Genomic DNA, 20575 nt, shown 5'->3' on the forward strand with positions numbered 1-20575 from the left:
CATTTGCTGAAGTGGGTCACATGACTCAGGTCACATAACTCTAGTGTTTACTCACTAGATTACCATTTAATACAAAGTATGTAACTTAGGAACAGACAGATGGAAGAGATGCAGAGGACAAGGTACGGGGAAAGGGCACAGAGCTTCCACGCCCTCTGCAAGCCCCACTTCTGCCACATCTCTGTGCATTCACAAACCTGGAAGCTCTCCTTTGGGGTTTCTATGGAGTCTTCCTTACACAGGCATGATTGATTAAATCATTGGCCATTGGTGATTGGACTCAAACTCCAGCCCTTCTTCCCTCCCCTGAGGTCAAGGGGGTGAAATTGAAAGTTCCAATCCTCTAGTCATGTGGTTGGTTCCCCTGACAAGCAGCCTCCATTCTTACCTGTGGGCTTTCCAAAATTTCACTCATTAAGATAACAAAGACACATTTACTGCCCTCCTCAGGAAATTCCAAGGTTTTTAGGAGCTCTGTGCCAGGAGCAGGGATGAAGACCAAACCTATATTTCTTATTATAAATCACAATATTACAAGGAACCAAATGGGGTTGCAGCCCAACATTGTGGCTAAGAGCAGATTCTGTTAGGTGTGAGTGAAAAATATTGCCCTGCCATATCAGTACACAAAGGATGTTGCAGCCATCAAGCCATCAGCCACTGCAGTCACCTTCCAGCGATGCACCTTGAGGAGACTCAGGTCGAGACAGCACAAGATACTGGCCGCAGATGGCTGAGGTGCATATCAAAAGAATGATTTCAGTGAACCCAGACTCTTGCACCTTCCCATATATAGAAAAGCGCTAAATTCCTTAACTCAAGGTATCTGGATTTTTTAAATTAACAATAATCTTTTGACGTTCCACTACCTGGTCTTTGCTGCAGAAACTCCTCTGTACCCTGGCTCCTCCCTTACCTCTTTGGAGCAGTCCCTCAGAGCTATTTGAGATGCTGTATTCTGGGCTTAAGTCCTCAGTTTTGTCTGCCGAATGAAACATAATTCTCAACTTTTACGTTGTGCATTTTTTTCAGTCGACATAGGTCTGGCCAGTCCTGCCTCTAGCACTTGCTAGCTGTGTGGCCCCAGGCAGATCATGTATGTCTCCAAGTTGCATCACCTTGTTGTAAATAGGGATTACAAGTACTCAGAATGAAATTGGTCCATGTGCATAAAGAACCCAGGACAGTGCCAGGCCTGTGATAAGTGAGCACTGTGTAAGTGTTAGTTGCTAATATTGTTATTGAGACAGGAGGGAAGGGGGCAGGGCACAACCTTTTAAAAGAATGACATAGCCATTGAGGCTATGACATAAACTGGTTAGAACCAATTATGCCCACGACGGTGGGAGATTCGACTTCCAGTAGAACTTGAGCCTCATTATACGCTCATTGTAATGCAGTAGCATGCTATATGACACACCCACAAGCGCCATGACAGTTTCGAGGCCAACCATGAAAGGCCAGAAAGGGGGCTGTGGCCCAATTCCTGGAAATCTCTGCCCCTTCCCCAAATAGTTGGAATAAGCCTCCCCCTTATTAGCTTATAGAATTGCCCAGCCCATAGAAACTAACCACCCCGTATTTCAGGGCTTCTCGCCTTCTAAGATGGCCAACACTCTGTCTATGGAGTGTGTATCTCCCTAAATAAACCTGCTTTCCCACTTAATTCTTGGGGCAGAGTCCCCTGCCTGCCCTCTTGTATCTTTCACAAGGGTCCTGTATTAATAAATCTACTTCTTGCCTATCCCTCTGCCTCTCGCTGAATTCCTTCTGCGTTGAGACATATAGAGCCTGAGCTTCAGTAAGTCCTGATACCAGGTGAGTGATTTTAATTAAAAGACAGAGGGTTCAAGTTCTAATCTGAGTTTTGGCTGGTTTCGAGTGCCAGTCTGAGGCGTGCGCTTTCATTATTACTACTAGAGATGTTTGATACTTATCTAAACACTATCTACCAATACAGTACTTTCTAGTGCAGTCCAGAGATTACTGTGCAGCAGGCACTGTGCCAAGTACTTTCATAGGTGCCCCTTTTAGTCCTCACCGCCCCATGAGATCAGTTCTATTATGTCCTGTTTTACGAGGAGAAACTGTAGAAGGAGAGAGTTTCATTACATGGCTAAGATCACACAACTCCAGCATCTCTGAGAGTTCCTCCTGCCCTGGGCAGGGATGGTGGCAGCCAGCCTTAGCAGAAGTAGTGATATACCAGCTCTGCTTCTTCATGAACTGACATCCAGTGCCAGCACCAAGCCTGGCACTTAGTAGGTACTTAATGCATATCTTCTGAGTGACTGAATAATGATTGGCATTTGACCACAAACGATATGAAAGGCCCCAGAGCACAAGCGAGGGAGCTGGGCAGGCATGTTGAGGAGCTGAGTACTCGTCTATTCTGTTCTATTCTGGGTCTCCTTGGTAGCCACCCTAAAAATTGGTCATTTTCCCTCTAGCACGACATACTTGATAACAAGTGACTTTCGGAACCTGAAGAGGAATGGTAGAAACTATGATGGTGAAGATGGTTAACTTAAAACGATAAAAGATGCAGTTACTTTACCAGCAAAATGGGTTTATCTGGGAGCAGCAAAGAATTGCAATTCAGGACAGGCAAGTATGGCAACCATATGCAAGTCCAGCAGAGCAAAGGAGAGGGAACTATTTCATAGAGGAATAGGGGAAGTTAAGACGGGCTGTTATAAACAAAAAGTCCACTGGAGGAAACTGGGAGTTCGAAGTATGGTGGCTTTTCATTGGCTGAGCTGTGACAGTCTCTCATTGGCTGAGTTGTTGCCAGGCGAGGAGAAAAAGTTTCTCCCTTCTGCTGGCAGTAGTAAAGTAGTGTCATTTCCTGTAGGAGATGCAAGATACATCTCTTCCCTTCGGGATCTGCATTGACTTAGAGTGGTACCTGCATGAGAATTTCCCTTCAGCCCTCCTGACTCCATTTTAGTGAGGTTTCCAATTTGAAAAGGAATTTCAGACCTTTGAGATAAAGTGTAATGTTTATGAGCCTTTCCTTGCTAAGATATTCACTCTGTATGGTGCATGTATTAATGTAGCAGAGGGACGTGCACAAAGATGAGAAAATGAGATGTTGAAGAGGGAGGACCTGGATTCTGAGGCATCTGAGGTAAATTAAAAAGAAAAAGAATGGGAAAAAATCCTAAAAACATTCCTGAATATTGGTTGATTTAACAAATATTTTGGAAGACACAGGACTTTGATCAAAAAATGAGGTGACCCTCTCCTGGTGATCTTCAGAGACGTGTAGTAGGAGTGAGCATATCTTGGCCGGCTGATCAGTTACATGTCTGAAATTCCCCTTGAACACAAATGTTGCGGACTAAATTGAGTTCCTCCCCAGTTCATGTTTTGTTATGGCAGCCCCAGCAAACTAATACAACAGTGAATATTTCAAAAGTAAGATGTAGAGGCAGACCTGTGCTGAAGTGAAAACCAGCTTTCTCAACTCCTTCTTCTGCGAGATAATGAAAATTGAGGTTTGCAAGAGTGCTAAATAGGTACGGTGAATAAAGGGTGTCACTTAGAGAAGAATTCATGGCCTCACTCCATGTGGGATAGTCCAAAGCAGAGCTGAACCAGCCCTGAATGGTATTCTTCCGTTTATTTAGTCTTTCCAAAATTCCTCAGTGCCCAAAAGTGGAACTCATGAAAACGAAACTTCACTGAAGACTTTGCAATTGCTAGAACTTCATTTATAGGCTTTTGAAATACAGAGCTCAGCTTTACACTTTACACAGGGAGACTTGTGGCACCAAAGAAAAGGGTAAACTCAAACACTTTACTGGCCAACAAGGCTCAACTATTGTTGAGACTGGGAAGCTGTCTTTTTAAGACCTTGCCAGGGTTCTGAACATCCACATTAATAACCAATGAAGCAGGTGGCAGGATCTGCACTATGCTAATTTCAACACAACTATTCATTACTTATAGCCTTATGTTTCTGTGTTTTCTTAGTAGAGTCTATCCCCAAATTCATCCCAATAATAAGAAGTGTGTATGTATGAAATCGCTTTACTTAGAATTTTAGGAATATAGTTTTTTTTTCCCCAAAAGATGTGGATTGAAGCAGATTCCCCAAATCATATTTTCATTGTTATGTTATTTTCGTCCTTTCAAATTCCCATTGCCATGTAGCTGTTAAAGGGTCGCTGTCAAAACTACCCAAAGTCTTCACTCAAATGATTTATTTACTTGAGACAAATGCATGTCAAAAAGCCAGTCCAAGTGTGTGTGTTTCTGACCTGTGCGGAAATAGAAAGGGTTTAATTTGACTTGTTTCAGCTGCACCTGCATGCTTTTGTGATAGAAATGTGACGTGATAATTCTAAGATGCGGCTTGTAAAATTTTGCTATTTGGGAATAGCTGGCACATAGTTAAAATCTCTTGGAAGAACACATTAAGCTTGTTTGGACTGGATTCTGTGTGACACAGTGATCTGCACAGAATTATAATCAGAATGGAGTTCTTGTTTACCACTGCTGCTGTTAGTAGAATTTAGGAGGGTTAGAGAGAGGTGGGGAGGGAGAGAGACTCTCCTGACCCTGATAATTAAACTAGGAATTGCTCTCTATTTTTATGTGTGTGATGGAGACACAGGGTGCTTTGGGATGGCAGAGTGGGGACCTAACTCGACGTAACATCAGGGAAGGAAGGCTTCCTAGAGGAAGTGACCTCTAAGTTGAGATGGGAAAGATAAGGGCTATTCAGCCAGATGAGAGGTGGGGGCATGAGGAGGTGGGTTGAAAGTATTTCCAGGCATAGAGACTAATATGTACAAAGGTTTATGTCCTCAACTTATTGAGTCTGTCTTAAATGTTTGCACTTTGTTTATTTAACACCTTTATACTACTCAGCCAATAGTTGCTGGTTATCTTGATTAGGAGTCCTGGGAGAGGTAGTGACTGTTGGAGGTGTCATATCCAAGAACCCAGGACTGTTTGAATTTCTCCCCTCTCCTCCAGTGGAGTTGCCAAACATGCTACAGGCAAGCCCAAGCGCAGATTGGAAACTGACAATTATTATTTAACCACTAGATTGTCAGGCTGCTCATTAGGGACAACCCTGGCTAAGCTGAGTGAATGTGCCCCAGAGCACATCACTCTCACGATGTGGTCACCTCGCCCACGAGTAAAAGTGGCTCAAGAATTCCTTGCTCCCAGCAATCATATCAGGATCTGCTCCTTCCTGAAAGGGGGCGACAGGGCATTGGGGTGTGGAAGGAGGTGAGGCTAGGCAGATTAAGTAGGGAGAAGTGCTGAAACGTTCTGTCTGTACCCTCGATAATCTTCATGAAAAGTCACAGTGATAGACATGGAAGCAACCTAAATGTTCATTGACAGATGAATGGGTAAAGAAGATGTGGTGCATATATACAATGGACTATTACTTAGCCATAAAAAAAATGAAATTATGCCTTTTGCAGCAAGATGGATGGACCTGGAGATTATTATACTAAGTGAAGAAAGCCAGACAGAGAAAGATGAATATCATATGACATCACTTATATGGATCTAAAAAAATGATACAAATGAACTTATTTACAAAACAGAAACAGACTCTCAGCCTTCAAAGAAAAACTTATGGTTACCAAAAGGGAAAGGTAGGTGGGGGAGGGATAAACTGAGAGTTTGGGAGTAACATATACACACTACTATATATAAAATAGATAATCAACAAGGACCCACTGTATGGCACAGGGAACTCTACTCAATATTCTGTAATAAACTATATGGGAAAAAAATCTGAAAAAGAATGGGTATATGTATATGAATAAGTGAATCATTTTGCTGTACACCTGAAACTAACACAACATTGTCAATCAACTATACTCTAATATAAATTAAAAACTAAAAAAAAAAAAGGTCACAGTGATAGATGCCCAGAAGCTCTCAGACTTCAAAGGGGCTCACAACGTAGTTGAGGAGGGGTACAACTGACAGCATTATTGAGAGTATGTTTGTCAATGGTCCACAGGGGCCACATTTGACCCATCACTTGCTTTTGTACAACCCAAAAGCCATGAGGGGGTTTTACATTTTTAAATAGTTGAAAAAAGCAAAAGAAGAGCAGTATTTCATGACGTGGAAATGACATGAAGTTCAAATTTCAGTGTGCGGAAGTAAAGTTTCATTGGGACCCAGCCACGTTCACTTGTTTACATATTGTCTGTGGCTGCTTCTGAGATGCGGTAGCAGAACTGAGTAGTTGCAACAGAGACTGTATGACCAGCAAAGTTGAAAGTACTTATTATTGGGCCCTTTAAAGAAAATGCGCACTGACCTATGACCCAAAAGTCTGAGGCGGGCTTCCCTGGTGGCGCAGTGGTTGAGAGTCCGCCTGCCGATGCAGGGGACACGGGTTCGTGCCCCGGTCCGGGAAGATCCCACATGGCGCGGAGCGGCTCGGCTGGGCCCGTGAGCCATGGCCGCTGAGCCTGCGCGCCCGGAGCCTGTGCTCCGCAACGGGAGAGGCCACAACAGTGAGAGGCCCGCGTACCGCAAAAAAAAAACAAAAAAAACAAAAAAAAGTCTGAGGAAGTCAGTAGCCCCCAGCCCAGTTGCTACACTGGGAGAAGCATGGACAGTCTGGTTGGTGCCTCATGGCTCCACTCTCTCCTTCCTTCAGACACGTGATGCAAACCAATAATATTACCTTTCCTCCTAACATTCTCAGCTCTGCTGTCACAGCTGTGACAAGCCCATGACAAGCAGTTTCTCAGCGAGAAGGAGAAGGTCTTTTTTCCCCAGGCTTTTGTTGAGCTGTTTTCCCTGGAGAGCTTGAGAATAAAGGAATCTCTTTTATTAATTGTGCCAGATTAAGATGTTGACTGACTTAACGACTTAGTCAGAAGTTATACTGACTTTCCTCAAAAGCAGACCCGGTGACAGAAAATAAGTCCAAGTAAATTCCAAGTCAGCTTGGGAAGTGCTCCCAAGAAACGCTGGTGAGGGAGTGGAAAGTGAGTCAGGGAGGGCAGCAAGGCAATCCAGGTTATCAGGGGAGCAAGTGTAGACAGTGTAGAACATACTTCAGAGTTTCTGCACCTGAGAATGGGAGGAGGTTGAGATATTTTTCTACCCATCAGTCATGGATGGAGGACGGCTCCCACGAGGACCTCTGGTCTACACCATAGTGGCAAACACCAGCAGGAGCAGAGATGGGACACCGATGGTGGCAGTGTGATGCCACTTGCCCTTTTGTCCCCGAGCCTGCGCCTGTGGCAGTTGCACAAATGTTAACTCTCTGGCCTGAGATCTGTGACAGAAATTGCCAGTCATAAAGGATATCGGTAAATTATTACAAAACAAAAGTATACACAGGGGCATCGCAACAAAGCACGGCAGGGGATTATTGGAATTTTTCTAAGAATTTAGAGTCTCTGGTTTTGAAAACTGCTGCAACATTCCAAAGCAAATATCCACAGGCTTAGCGATAAAGCTAAATGTAAAGATCGATGCAATGGACAGAAAGTAAACGGTATGTTCACATGAAGCTCTAGATGAACTAATGATTAATGAGAAACCGTTTTAAAGAGGGTTTTCCCCTGTAATTTAAGGCACAGTGAAAGAATGAATAAAGAAGCACTTAGAATTATGTACAAATCATGAAGCCACTTCTGGTTTGTTACACAAGTTACAGAAACCATCAGAGGAAGCATCAAAATGCTATTGTATAACTTAATGCTTGAAACCGAATTCAGAGTTACACAGAAGTTCCTTGAGAAACAGCCAGTACAAGAGGAACACTCTGACCGTCCTCTGTCCTCCTGCAAGCAGGAGTTAAATCTCCCACATGAAAGGTACCCTCCCTGTCCCAAGAGGTTAGAAGGAATCCTTATCACCAGAAATAGAAAATTTGGACTAAGGAGGCTGTATAAACAAAGCCTGTTACTTCTTCACTAATTTACTACTCTAAATCCAAAACCCTTTTTCTTGTTAGTTCTTTACAAATTACTGTGTCTACAAGGTATAAAAGCTTTCTGCTTTGGTCACTTCTTTGAGTCTCATAATTTAATGGGGCTCCTGTATGTATGAAATTAAATTTGTTTCTCTCCTGTTAATCTATCTTATGTTCATTTAATTATTAGACCAGCCAAAGAATCTAGAACGGACGAAGGGCAAATTTTCCACCCTTACAGTGCCCTCTTGTTATTAGAGACATTAAAAGTCAAAAGCGTTCCGAGTTATACAATTAATGGATCCAAGCCATATACCCAAGGGTGGTTTGTGCCGTTTTCAACATCCACTGAAGTCTTCCAAGGGGCATACTTCTTTCATAGCCGTAGGAGGTGCAAGATGTAAGATGTTCTTTATTTTGTAGGGCACATCTTGGCATGCCCCGGACCACTGGCTCACTCTAACTTTACTGCTGAATCTTTATAGGGTTGTTTTATCTCCCACATTCTAGCTTGCATGTGTTTTACCAGGGTATCTAGGAGACTTTCTACTTCATACTACTAGTTTTAGCCAGTATGATATCAATATAAGGGGCCAGACTGTTGTTAGACAGAATGTTTAGACAATCAAGATCTATTTAGACTGTCCAGGGATCTAGAGCAGTAGAGCTACCATAGCCCTTGGGCAAGATGGCGAGCCACTGCATGTTCCAGGTGAGCGTGAACTGCTTCTGATCCTTCTTACCAAAGGAGATTGAAAATAAGGCATTCGAAACATACCAAGTGCCCAAATCTGCGATAATTTACTCTAATAAAGATACCACCTTCTGGCATTGCAACTACGAATTCGGATTATCACTTGATTAAATATATAATAGCCTGCTGCCTTCTGACATAATCCATCTAGTGTTTGGTTTTTGCAGGGTCTAGACTGAATTAAATGAGGATATGGTGGAATAATCCACCCTGCTTTATTTTTTTGAGACTTTGAGGGTGGTCTTAAGCTCTTGCATTGCACCTGGGATGTGGTCCTGCTTCTGGAACGGGGGTCAGTTTCAGAGGCTTCCATTTGGTCTTTCCTACTGTAATAGCTATTACAGGTCAAGGAACCAATGTGAGAAGGGCTAGGGAAATGACCACTGGATGGGTCCCTGGACAATGGGACCCACTGTGATAAACTTTGGCCAGGAGTCCATTAGTTACCTGGCCTCAGTAAGCCCTTATTTAACTAAGGGGGGCCGTGACTGTTTTTTGGGTCTTGTAGCTGTGACAGTTCAAATTTTATAGTCAGTGGTCATAAGAAGGTCAGAATATTTCCATTCTTCTAATGTGCAGTAACTCAGATAAATGGCCATAGGTCATTTTGAAGGACAGGTTGAGAGAATCACTATTTTATATACTTGCTGTGGCATTGCAGGACACTTCCTCCCCCTTAAATGATTGGATCTGGGTCTGAGGTTCCAGATACAGGTCTGGGGATTGGGTGAAGAATTGTGATCCCCCACTGTAATAGCGGACATCAGCCTTTGGCTCATTTGCTCTATATCACTCTTTTTTTTTTTTTTTTTTTTTTTTTTGCAGTACGCAGGCCTCTCACTTCTGTGACCTCTCCCGTTGTGGAGCACAGGCTCCGGATGCGCAGGCTCGGTGGCCATGGCCCATGGGCCCAGCCGCTCCGCGGCATGTGGGATCTTCCCGGACCGGGGCATGAACCCGTGTCCCCTGCATCGGCAGGCGGACTCTCAACCACTGCGCCACCAGGGAAGCCCCGAACCTAGTTATGATCTAAAAGCAACGAAGGGAGTCAGGTCCTGAAGAGGGCAAGAATCACCCTGCCACGTGAAGCCTGTGCACATCTTCAGGCAAAGGGAGCTGCTGTCCTCCAGAAAGGAGGAGAAAGCCAGTCCTACCAACTCTGGGGGTTCAAGGTTTTCAAACACATATACAAAGATGTGTCCATCCTGAGTCTCAGGGTCTCACTCCTTGCCTGGAAGGGATGTAGACCTACCAGGGCTATGAATTCAGATTTCTTGTCACTCTGCTCTGCCCACGGTGAACATACTGGGCTCGCATGACGTTCAGCACAGTCTGCCCTGCAGCTGCAGGAGGTGAGTGTCTCCTTAAACGCACCATAGAGGTCTTCTAGCCTCCCACCATACCTTAGTTGATAGCTGGCTGACCTGATTCTGTCATTTTCTTCCCTTAGCACTTTGGGGGTAGCAGAAAGCAACAACCTACTCTACATTCCTTATAATACTATTTTCCTTACAATACTATTTTCCTTACATCTCTCAGTGGCTCAGATAGTATATAAATGGATGTATCCATTTCACTGAGTCCATGAGTTTCCCTCCTGTGATGGTCCTAGTGATTGTAATGCCACTGTACGTCAGCGGAGGGGTACATTGAGACCAGGGAGGGAAGAAGCCAATAAAGGAAGGATTTCCAGGCAAATTGTCACTGAGGGCAACTGGAACTTGATCCTGCAGGCAGCTTTGGGCTGACAGTGTAGAACGCTTCAGAGGCACATGTGAGCTGAGGTCTTTATTCTTCATTCCAGTCAGTCATTTGTTGAGGGCTGCTCCCAGGGAGGGTGTGAATTCCTGGGCACTTTCAGGCTACCCTGTGTGTGGATAGAGCAGGTATTGAAAGTCAGAGAAAGCTCCCAGACAAAGAGTTGCAGGTGCCTCCCCTGGGCAGTTGGACAAGTGCCCAGAAACTGCCCAAGTGGGTAAGCCTCACACACCAGCATTATCTGCTATGGTTGGTTTCTTTCTCACTTGATTTAAATACTTCCCAGTTGAGATAAAGGATTTTATTTAGGGATTCTTCCTGGGATCCTTTCAATTTTGCCTCTGCCTCAAAATCCCTTCTTGCTACAGTACTGCCTAATTCATGGCAGACTTCCTACTCTATCACTTTCCTGCTCACTTCCTTATTTTTCAAATCAAAGGATACCTTTGAAAATAAAGGGATTTATTTCATTAAAATGATGGAGCTTCCTTGTTTAAAACTATAACAAACCCAAAATGTAGCAGATGTGGCTTTCTCTAGCAAATGACAGTGAGGACTAGTTAGCAATCCATATCTACCCCTTCAGGCGGAAGAATTTTAATATGTATCTCTGCTCAAAACTAGAGAGAGGTTCATTAATTATTTGTAAAAGACAGCAGGATGAAGAAGATACAGGTCTTAAACCTCAAGGAACTACTGTTCAGAACTGTGCTGTCCAATATGGTAGCCACTAGCCCCTTGTGTCTACCGAGCATCCCAACTGAGATGTGTTATAAATATAAAATAAACACCATATGTCAGAAACTTAGTACAAAGAAAAAAGAATGTAAGCAATCACATTAATAATTCTTATATTCACTGTATGTTGAAATGATGTTTTGGATTGGTGGGGTTAAATAAAATATATTATTAAAATTAATTATGCCTGTTTCTTTTTGCTTTTTTAAAAATATGGCTACTGGAAAAATTAAAATTACATCTATGGCTCACATTATATTTCTACTGGACAGTGCTGATCTAGAAAGAATTATCACATGGCCCGCCATGAACTACAATGTGAGTCAAAAGTCCACAAATTTGAGCCCTTAGGACAGTTAAGCTATTTCTGAATTCTTGAAGAGGGAACAATTAATTAAAAAATGAAACCACTGTGCACTTCTCACCAATTTACCTGTCTCAGCAAGTTATTTGATTCACCAATTAGGGCAAGTCATGTAATCTCACCAAATCTGTTTCCTAATTGAAAGGGAACAAAATCCAGTATTAAAGATTGGTGACATGTTGATAACTGTTTAAGTCAGATGAAAGGTGTAGCGGGGTTCATTCCTGGTCTCTCTACTTTTGTGTGTTTGAAAAGCTAAGTAAAATCTAAAAAGAAGCAAACAAACAAAACAAAACACTAAAACAAAATGAAACAACAACGTAAAACCCCAGCAGAGTATTAATTACCACCCTAAGAGCTCCAGTTATATTGCTATAAAAATCCCAGCCCTATATCCTAAAGGTTTTGTGAATAAGCTAGAAGACCAGAAATGACTGGACAATATTAGCTAACAATGATGACGTATTTGCTGTGTGTCTGGAGCAGTTCTAAGTGTTTTCCATGCAGTACCTCTTTTGAGCCTCGCACTGCAATTTATAGTTAATAATATCCCCCCTCCCCCTTTATAAGGTGAGAAAACTCAGGAGTGTAGAGCAGGAAAATAAGTCAGCGAGATACCACATCTAGGAAATTACAGAGCCAGGACTCAAACCCAGCGAAGTAATTCTAGAACTTGTACTCTTAACAACTATGTTGGATCATCCATGTAGTTACTATTTGCCAGAATCGTCCTCATCATTATCAACTTCTATCTGCAGGCTTTAATTAATGTATTTCTTTAATTGCCAGAAAAGTAAGAAATGTATTAAGTGAAAGTACCTTTGCCACATTTCATTCACTAGAGATAACTGGTCTGAGTGTAGTGGATACTTTTCCAAATTTTTCCTATTTACACATAGCTTATATTCGAGTGCTTGCTTGGTGCCAGGCAGATTTCTAACTGCGTTACATGTATTAACTCATTAATCCCCACATACATGTTGATTTCAGGGGCGAAGGTCTGAGACTTTCGTTACTGACCAGTTAGTGTGAACCCTGGCTGCAAGATTCCAGAAACCTGTACTGGGGCTCAAGTGCTGCCCTGCAGCCCTGGTCTGCTCCCTCTTGGTGTGGACTCTCAGGGACGGGCCGAGGTCCAGAGAGAACAGTCCCAGCATCCCCCACAGCCCCTCCCAGGGCTCCAGGAGACCAAGCAGCCCCATGTCCTCAGCTTTAGGTCCCCGATTCCAGGAGCTTCCTTCCAAGCAGTCAGACTGACTTCACGTGGAGAATAACTTGCCTGTGAAACCACATGGCTTATTTCCTCCTGCTGACCCTGCCCAGAGACTCTGGGAGAAGTATCTGACCAGTGACAAAGATTCTCCTTGATCTCACTCTAGTCAGGCTCCTCTAAACTCCCAAGACCCTGACCTGGGGCTCTGATCTTGAACTCTGTTCAGTCCAGCTTTAGCAAAGACACTTGCTAAAGCAGAATGCCACTGGGTCAGTTTAGCCAAAGTTCCCCACCTTTGATGGATGGTCAAGTTCATCGCCCTCCACCCTCAAAATCTTATCACCCTACCCTGTGAAGGGGAGTAGAATATGTCAACCCAAAATGTGCCTCTTGGGCCAAAGGATTACTTTGAGCTGATTAAGAAACAGCAGACACTTGAGAAACTCGAAAACTGAGGATTAATTACACTTTTGTAAGGGAAATTTACATTTATAAAGGAAATCTCCATTTGTAAGAGTGTCTCCCACTCTGTACCAGGAAGAGAAAAGCTATATCTTTGTTTTAAGAGAAAAAGGATTTAAAAAAAGAGAAGAGTTTAATACCACCAGGAATATTTACTATTTGTTCCAGCTGAAATCTGATAATAAGATATTTGAAAGAATTTTTAAAAATAGCTCTATGGTCAGAAGTTAGCCGTATTGGAAGTTGATATTCAGAGGCTGATAGGAACTATTTTTATTTTTATTTGTTTTTTTTTGTTGTTGTTGTTTTTGCGGTACGCGGGCCTCTCACTGTTGTGGCCTCTCCCATTGCGGAGCACAGGCTCCGGACGCGCAGGCTCAGCGGCCATGGCTCACGGGCCCAGCCGCTCCGCGGCATGTGGGATCTTCCCGGACCGGGGCACGAACCCGTGTCCCCTGCATCGGCAGTCGGACTCTCAACCACTGCGCCACGAGGGAAGCCCTTGTCCAAGATTTTTGGAGAAGATTGCTCCACAGCTTGTGAGGCACAGCAGTCTCCCAATCCATGGGTTGTCTTCCCTTGATAAAAAGACATCAAACTCCTTACTAAAGTGTATTATTTTTGTTATTTGACAAGGTCTTTGCCACAAATATTAGTTAAAATTTTTGGCCATCTGAGTGGGTAAACTTAACATAGTCCATCTGCCAGAACCACAGTTTGGATCTAACTGTTCTTTTATAAATCAGTGACTTTTGTATCATTGTACCTGTCTCATGACCAAAATTTTAGAATGAAAGCTGTACTATCTCTGTGTCTGCCTTTATATGAATGTTATAGACGCGTGGCGTTTTTCTACCTCTAGGTGATGTTGCTGGTACTTCAATGGTTTGTTTTACAGATTTAAGGAAGCATTTTTCTCTTTTCCCTTAAGCTATCTGTAACTTACATTAACTTGGTAAATCGTACCTCTGTAAAAAGAAACAGAAAGCAGAAAAGTGGTTGCCAGGGGCTGGGGGGAGGGGAAAACAGGAAGAGGTTGGTAAAGGGGTACAAATTTTCAGTTTTAGGGTGACTATGATCTGAGGTGACTACAGCTGTTAACACTGTATTGAATAATTAAAATTTGCTAAGAGAATGGATCTTAAATGTTCTCACTGGAAAAAAAAAAGGTAAATTTGTGAGGAAATTGTGTGTTAATTAACTTGATGGGGGGAATCCCTTTACAATGTATAGATATATAAATTATCAGGTTGTACGCTTTAAATATCTTACAATTTGTCAATTATACCTCAATATAGCTGAAAACAAAATCACAAGAGAATCTTATTAGTGGAGAAGGCACTCACTTAAATCTGCATAACAAACGCTGCCCTGTTTACCATGTTTTTCCTGATAACCTCCCAGAACTGTCTCCCTGCCTACCCCCCCCACCCCCGCACTCCCCTTTCCCTGTTAAGGTGGAATTTAATTCTGAATGCTAAGCCACCTCAGGGAGTTACTCATTTTTTCCCCTGGGTATCTCCCATGTATGCATGAGGTATACATGTTAATAAATCTGTTTGTTTTTCTCTGTCTTTTATTACAGGGCCCTTGGCCAAAAACATAAAGGGGTAGAGGCAAAATTATTCTTTCCTCCTCTGTACCTGCCTTTAGCAAAACCCCTAAAGTCAGTTTAGCCATAACCTCCCCTATTCTTGATGTCTTTTGTTGGTAATTTTCCACCCACTGACCTCCCCCTATGCCTTGGCTATAAGTCTGTACTTGTCCATGTTCTATTCAGATTGGAGCCAGCTCTATACCAAACTCTCTTTTTCCCGTATTATAATAGTTCCTGAATAAAATTTGCCATTGCTGTTTTAACTTCTGTCTGATTCTGGTTTTCTTTGAACCCAGTAACATCTGGAAGTACTCTCTTTCCTTCTCCCCAAGATCCACTGACAGTCTTTTTTTCTCCTGAATTTACTCATTTAACTTTTTCTGTTTCCAAATGTGCTGTTTCCCCTCACTCATTCAGCAAATATTTTCTTTTTAATTTTTATTGGAGTATAGTTGATTTGCAATGTTGTTTTAGTTTCAGGTATACAGCAAAGTGAATCAGTTATACATATACATATATCCACTTTTTTTTAGATTCTTTTCCCATATAGGTCATTATAGAGTATTAAGTAGAGTTCCCTGTGCTATACAGTAGGTCCTTATTAGTTATCTATTTTATATATAGTAGTGTGTATATGTCAATCCCTATCTCCCAATTTATCCCTCCCTCCCTTTTCCCCCCCGGTAACCATAAGTTTGTTTTTTCTACATCTGTGACTCTATTTCTGTTTTGCAAACAAGTTAATTTGTACCATTATTTTAGATTCCACGTGTAATATTTTTAGATTCCACATATAATATTTCCTATTCAGAAGAGAAAAAGCAATGCTTTAGAAGAAAGGTCGTGCTGGTCCAGGAAGGGAGGAGTGCTGAGTAGGCTAAATAATACATGGACCATTTCCGTGTATTATTATGTATATAATGGTGAGTATTATAAATAATACTCACCATTTCCTTAGTTATGTTATGTTTACATCCTTGCTTCTCTTTTCTCAACACAACACTGAAAACCCAGAATTTCTCATTTTTCACAGATCATCCTAGTTCTTCTCTTACAACAACTCATGGCAATAGGGGAGGGAGGCTTGTATAAGACCAGAAGGTGAATTGCTGCCAGTTTACAAGTATGCTAAAAAGCTTTAGGTTTTTTTTTTTTTTTTTTTTTGCGGTACGCGGGCCTGTCACTGTTGTGGCCTCTCCCGTTGCGGAGCACAGGCTCCGGACGCGCAGGCTCAGCGGCCATGGCTCACAGGCCCAGCCGCTCCGCGGCACGTGGGATCTTCCCGGACCGGGGCACGAACCCGTGTCCCCTGCATCTGCAGGCGGACTCTCAACCACTGCGCCACCAGGGAAGCCCTAAAAAGCTTTAGTTTTGTCCTTAGAGAAATGTGGAACTATTGAAGACTGAAAAACTTGGACAAGGGAGACGGATGATCAGATCTGTGCTCTAATCATTAACTCATCCAACAAATATTGTGTGTCTATAGGTTCCAAGCACTAACTGCTAGGATTACTTCAGTGAGCAGACAAAAATTCGTGCCTTCTTGGAGTGCGTATTCTAGTATGTGGGGGAGATGAACAATAAGTAGCCTTTATAAAGAAGTAAATTGCATTTTAGAAGGTGATACATGCTCTCAAGAAAAATATAGCAGAGAAGGATGATAGAAAGTGTTGGGCTGGGGGTTACTCTTTTATATAAGGAGGTCTGGAAAACCCTCCCTGAGAAGATGATATTTGAACAAAGATTTGAAGGAGTGGAGGGATTAAGCCAAGCTGATCTCTGTGGAAAGAACATTTCAGGCAAGAGCCTCAGGAGCAAAGGCCCTGGGGGGCTGTGTGTCTGAATTATTCGAGGAAATGCAAGGAGACCAGGATGGTGGGATCAGTGTGACAGAAGGAAAGAGGACAAATTGGGTTGGATCTTGCAGGCCATTTTGCAGACGTTTCTCTGAATATGATAGAAAGCCATTGGAGGCCTGTTGGAAGGATCCTTCTGGCCACAGCATACTGATGCCCCCAAATACTGGTTGAGGATATCAATCAAATACCAATCCCTAAGGAGGTGAAGTACTATTCTGGTAGAGTTTCATCCTGACAATGGATTACTCTCTACCTCTATGTCTTTGAAATAATGTCATATCTAAAACACAAGACACTCTACTCTTCTTCTAAAATGTCAGATTACATGTTTTTGAGCTTTTGTCAAAGCTGTGTCTATCCCTGGGATTCAGATAGGTCTGGGCTGATGGCATGGGGCTTTTGGAAATCCATTGTGGAAGGGGTTATCAGATAACAAAGGAATTCTGGAAAGTGGAGAAGAATTAGAAGGTTATCATTATATCTGTAGTAGAGATTTGTTGTGTGTGTGTGTGGACATCATACATCCTGTTTGGCCCATAGTGCCAATTGGTTTCCTTTGTCCCAGTGTAATTATTTAACAGCATCTCTCTCTGGGAGGGAGAGCCTTAGGGACAGGACACAGAGCCACGAATAGCATCGTGGGGAGGCCGAGCTACCAAAGAATGACCCAACTATGGCATAGATGCAGGTTCCCAGTGAGAGAGGTCATCAAAAGCAATGATGGGGCAAAATCAAGCTGCTTTGCAGGCAGGGCCAGTCTACTCCCTCAGGGTCCTAGCAGGACCCAGATGACACACTCAAATTTGGATAATTTGAAGAAGGTTTAACAAAAGACCATTTACAAAGATATTGAGAGTGTGCAGAAACACTGCCTAAAGGGACCAGCGGATGAGGTGGCCACAAGAATCTGGAAGGAAAGAGTTCCATGGAGAGGTCACCTTGAGAGCAGCAGTGACCTTCTGTCAATGAATCCGGCAGGTGGGAGGCTACCCAATGAATCCGGCAGGTGGGAGGCTACCCTGCAAGGAGGGAGCCAGCCGGGGCAATGGCTGTGGTCTGAATGTTTGTGTGCCCCCAGTTCATATGTGGAAATCCTAACCCCCAAAGATGGTAGTAATAGGAGGTGGGGCTGGTGGGAGGTGCTTAACCATGAAGGTGGAGCCTGATGAATGGGATCAGTGCCTTATGAAAAAGAACCCACAGAGATCTCTCTCCCCTTCTGCCATGTAAGGACACAGCGAGAAAGTGCCATCTGTGAACCAGGAGGAGGGACCTCACCTGAACATGGCCATGCTGGTGCCTTGATCTTGGACTTCCCAGCCTCCAGAACTGAGAAAGAAATTTCTGTTGTATAGAAGCTACCTGGTCTTTGTGTTTTGTTATAGTAGCCAAATGAACTAAGACAGGAAATACATAGCTTTCTCCTTCCTCCCTCTGGGAGAGCCTGCTGGGGTAGGATGGGGGCAGAGAGCCAAATATAAGTGGGTGGAGAAACTGGAGGATCAAGTGGGAGGTGTCCAGCCCTCAGCCTTTTCAGTACATGTCACTAGTGGGGGCTGAGCAAGAAAGGAAAATCCTGACAGAAGCCACCGGCCATAGGCAGACATTGTGACCAGAGATGCAATACTCCCCATGAGGACCCATAGAGAGAGTGAGGTAGAGACTCTTGGAAAGGAGGTGATATTCTACGAAATACATGGAGGCTTCAAAAGGCGCTGCGATAGAGGTTCTTAGGGTTACGGTGACCCCACCGTGAACTCTGGCCTCAAGAGACCCAGGGAAACAGTCATGTGTAGCTTGGAAAGATTTCTGAATTTCCAAATAGTCTTTTAGTCATGCACACATCTACCAGGGCTGCTCTCTAAGAGCATTTCCGGTCTGCTGGCTCTGTTCCCAGGGTCCCTGGGGTGGGTGTGGAGGGGCCAATGCCTAGAGGAAGGATGTTGTCATTTACTCTGTGTGGTTCTGAGTCATATGAAGAAACAACAAAGGATGCAGCTGCGTACACAATTTTGTTGATTTCTCAACTGGAGGGTGATTTGATAAGCATGCTTGATGAGAAGCACATGCTGCCTCAAGGGTCCATTTTTCTAATATATTACAAGTTGTTTTAGATTACATTGGGTGATTTTTATGTTATCCCTGAATAGGCAATACTTACACATAGTTCAAAAGTAAAAACAACGTAAAAAGCCTCACTCCCACCCTTGTCACCTGTTTTGTCCCCTTCCTTTCACTCTGATAACTACTTGTTTCTTTGTGAAAATACAAGAACATATGAATGAATATTATTATTCTCTACCTTTTCTTACACAGAAGGGAGTGTTCCATAAATAATACCTTGTATCTTGTGTTTTTCTGCTTACTAATGTATCCTAGAGATTACTTTGTATCAGCACATACAGCAATTCCTCACTATTTTTTTTACAGCTACATAATATTCCATGGGAGAGATGTTTCATAATTTATTTAACCCATCCCCTGTTGGGGACATCATTTGGTTTGTTTGCAGTCATTTCTCTTATTAACAGTGTTTCAGTGAGTAATTTGGTATACCCATCATTTCTTATGTGGGCAGGGGTATTTGCAAGATAAATTCCTAGATATGGAGTCAGTGGGTCAAGGAGTAAATGCATTTGTAAGACTGATGTATTGGTATATTAATTCTTTGCTGGCTATGGTCTAGCAGTGAATTGAACAACCACATATTATTTCCAAATGAAAAGCTCCAAAGATGAAACTAAATGCTGAGTACAGATAGAAACTTCAGTCAGTGTAGAGTGCTGCTTCTTAAGAAGGATGAACGTCTTGGAGTGTTTATGTATCCCTGAATGCAAACTTGATGTGTACTCCGAGAATCCAATTTGAAGAAAATCTAGACATTTGGCTATTACTGCAGATAAACACTACACCCCACCTCCAAAGAAACAAATTTCTTAATTATTTAAAAGACTCCAGGGCTTCCCTGGTTGCGCAGTGGTTGAGAGTCCGCCTGCCAATGCAGGGGACACGGGTTCGTGCCCCGGTCTGGGAGGATCCCACATGCCGCGGAGTGGCTGGGCCCGTGAGCCATGGCCGATGAGCCTGCGCGTCCGGAGCCTGTGCTCCGCAACGGGAGAGGCCACAACAGCTAGAGACCCACGTACCGCAAAAAAAAAAAAAAAAAAAAAAGACTCCAGCTTTTAATTTCAATGGTCTAGAGGTTTCAGGGGACAAAGGTAAGGTAACCTGAGAGCTGGGAATTCCTCCACCAGGGCAAGTATTATGTTGATTGGTAGATGCTCTAGGGTTCCAAAGATGGTCTGAAAACTCCTCTCATTCCTTGAAACAGAGGCATACACTTCAAAATTACACAGTAAAATAAATCTTTATTTTGCAAGTAACCATGGACTTTGGGAAAAAAAGGAAATCCAAACAAAATACACCATTAACAATAACAACCAAATGTGAAAAAAATCACTTTCCAGTGTTTTTGCTAATACACAGCAAGGTGGGTTTTTTTTCTTTTTTTTTTTTTGCGGTACGCGAGCCTCTCACTGTTCTGGCCTCTCCCATTGCGGAGCACAGGCTCTGGACACGCAGGCTCAGTGGCCATGGCTCACGGGCCCAGCCGCTCCACCGCATGTGGGATCTTCCCAGACCAGGGCACGAACCCGTGTCCCCTGCATCGGCAGGCGGACTCTCAACCACTGCGCCACCAGGGAAGCCCGCAAGGTGGGTTTCTAAATGACCATAGGGCCTTCTCAGGACAGACACCCCACTCCCACCCACCACCATGCTCTCTGCCTGCCTCTTGTTTGTAGAAAACCTTTAGCTTCCTAGGCCTTCCTCAAGTTTCAGAGAATAAGTTTAATCAGGGAAGTGAGAAAATGCAGAAACATAGGAAAACACTCAAGCGAGACAAAATAA

General features: G+C 43.2%; 1 protein-coding gene across 1 annotated transcript in view; it reads left to right on the forward strand.

Moving 5' to 3' along the window:
- Positions 1-11468, forward strand: part of BST1 (bone marrow stromal cell antigen 1) — a 50075-nt gene extending 38607 nt beyond the window's left edge. Inside the window, exon 9 of the mRNA XM_089911697.1 lies at positions 9501-11468. Within this exon, the coding sequence (XP_089767823.1) occupies positions 9501-9630 (130 nt within the window). The 3' untranslated portion in view covers positions 9631-11468. The remainder of the gene's footprint in view (positions 1-9500) is intronic.
- The last annotated feature ends 9107 nt before the right edge of the window (positions 11469-20575 follow it).

Source organism: Delphinapterus leucas, chromosome 5 (assembly GCF_059928025.1).
Source record: "Delphinapterus leucas isolate spDelLeu-1000000601 "Yukka" chromosome 5, BTC_Dleu_Yukka2, whole genome shotgun sequence".
Taxonomy (NCBI): domain Eukaryota; kingdom Metazoa; phylum Chordata; class Mammalia; order Artiodactyla; family Monodontidae; genus Delphinapterus; species Delphinapterus leucas.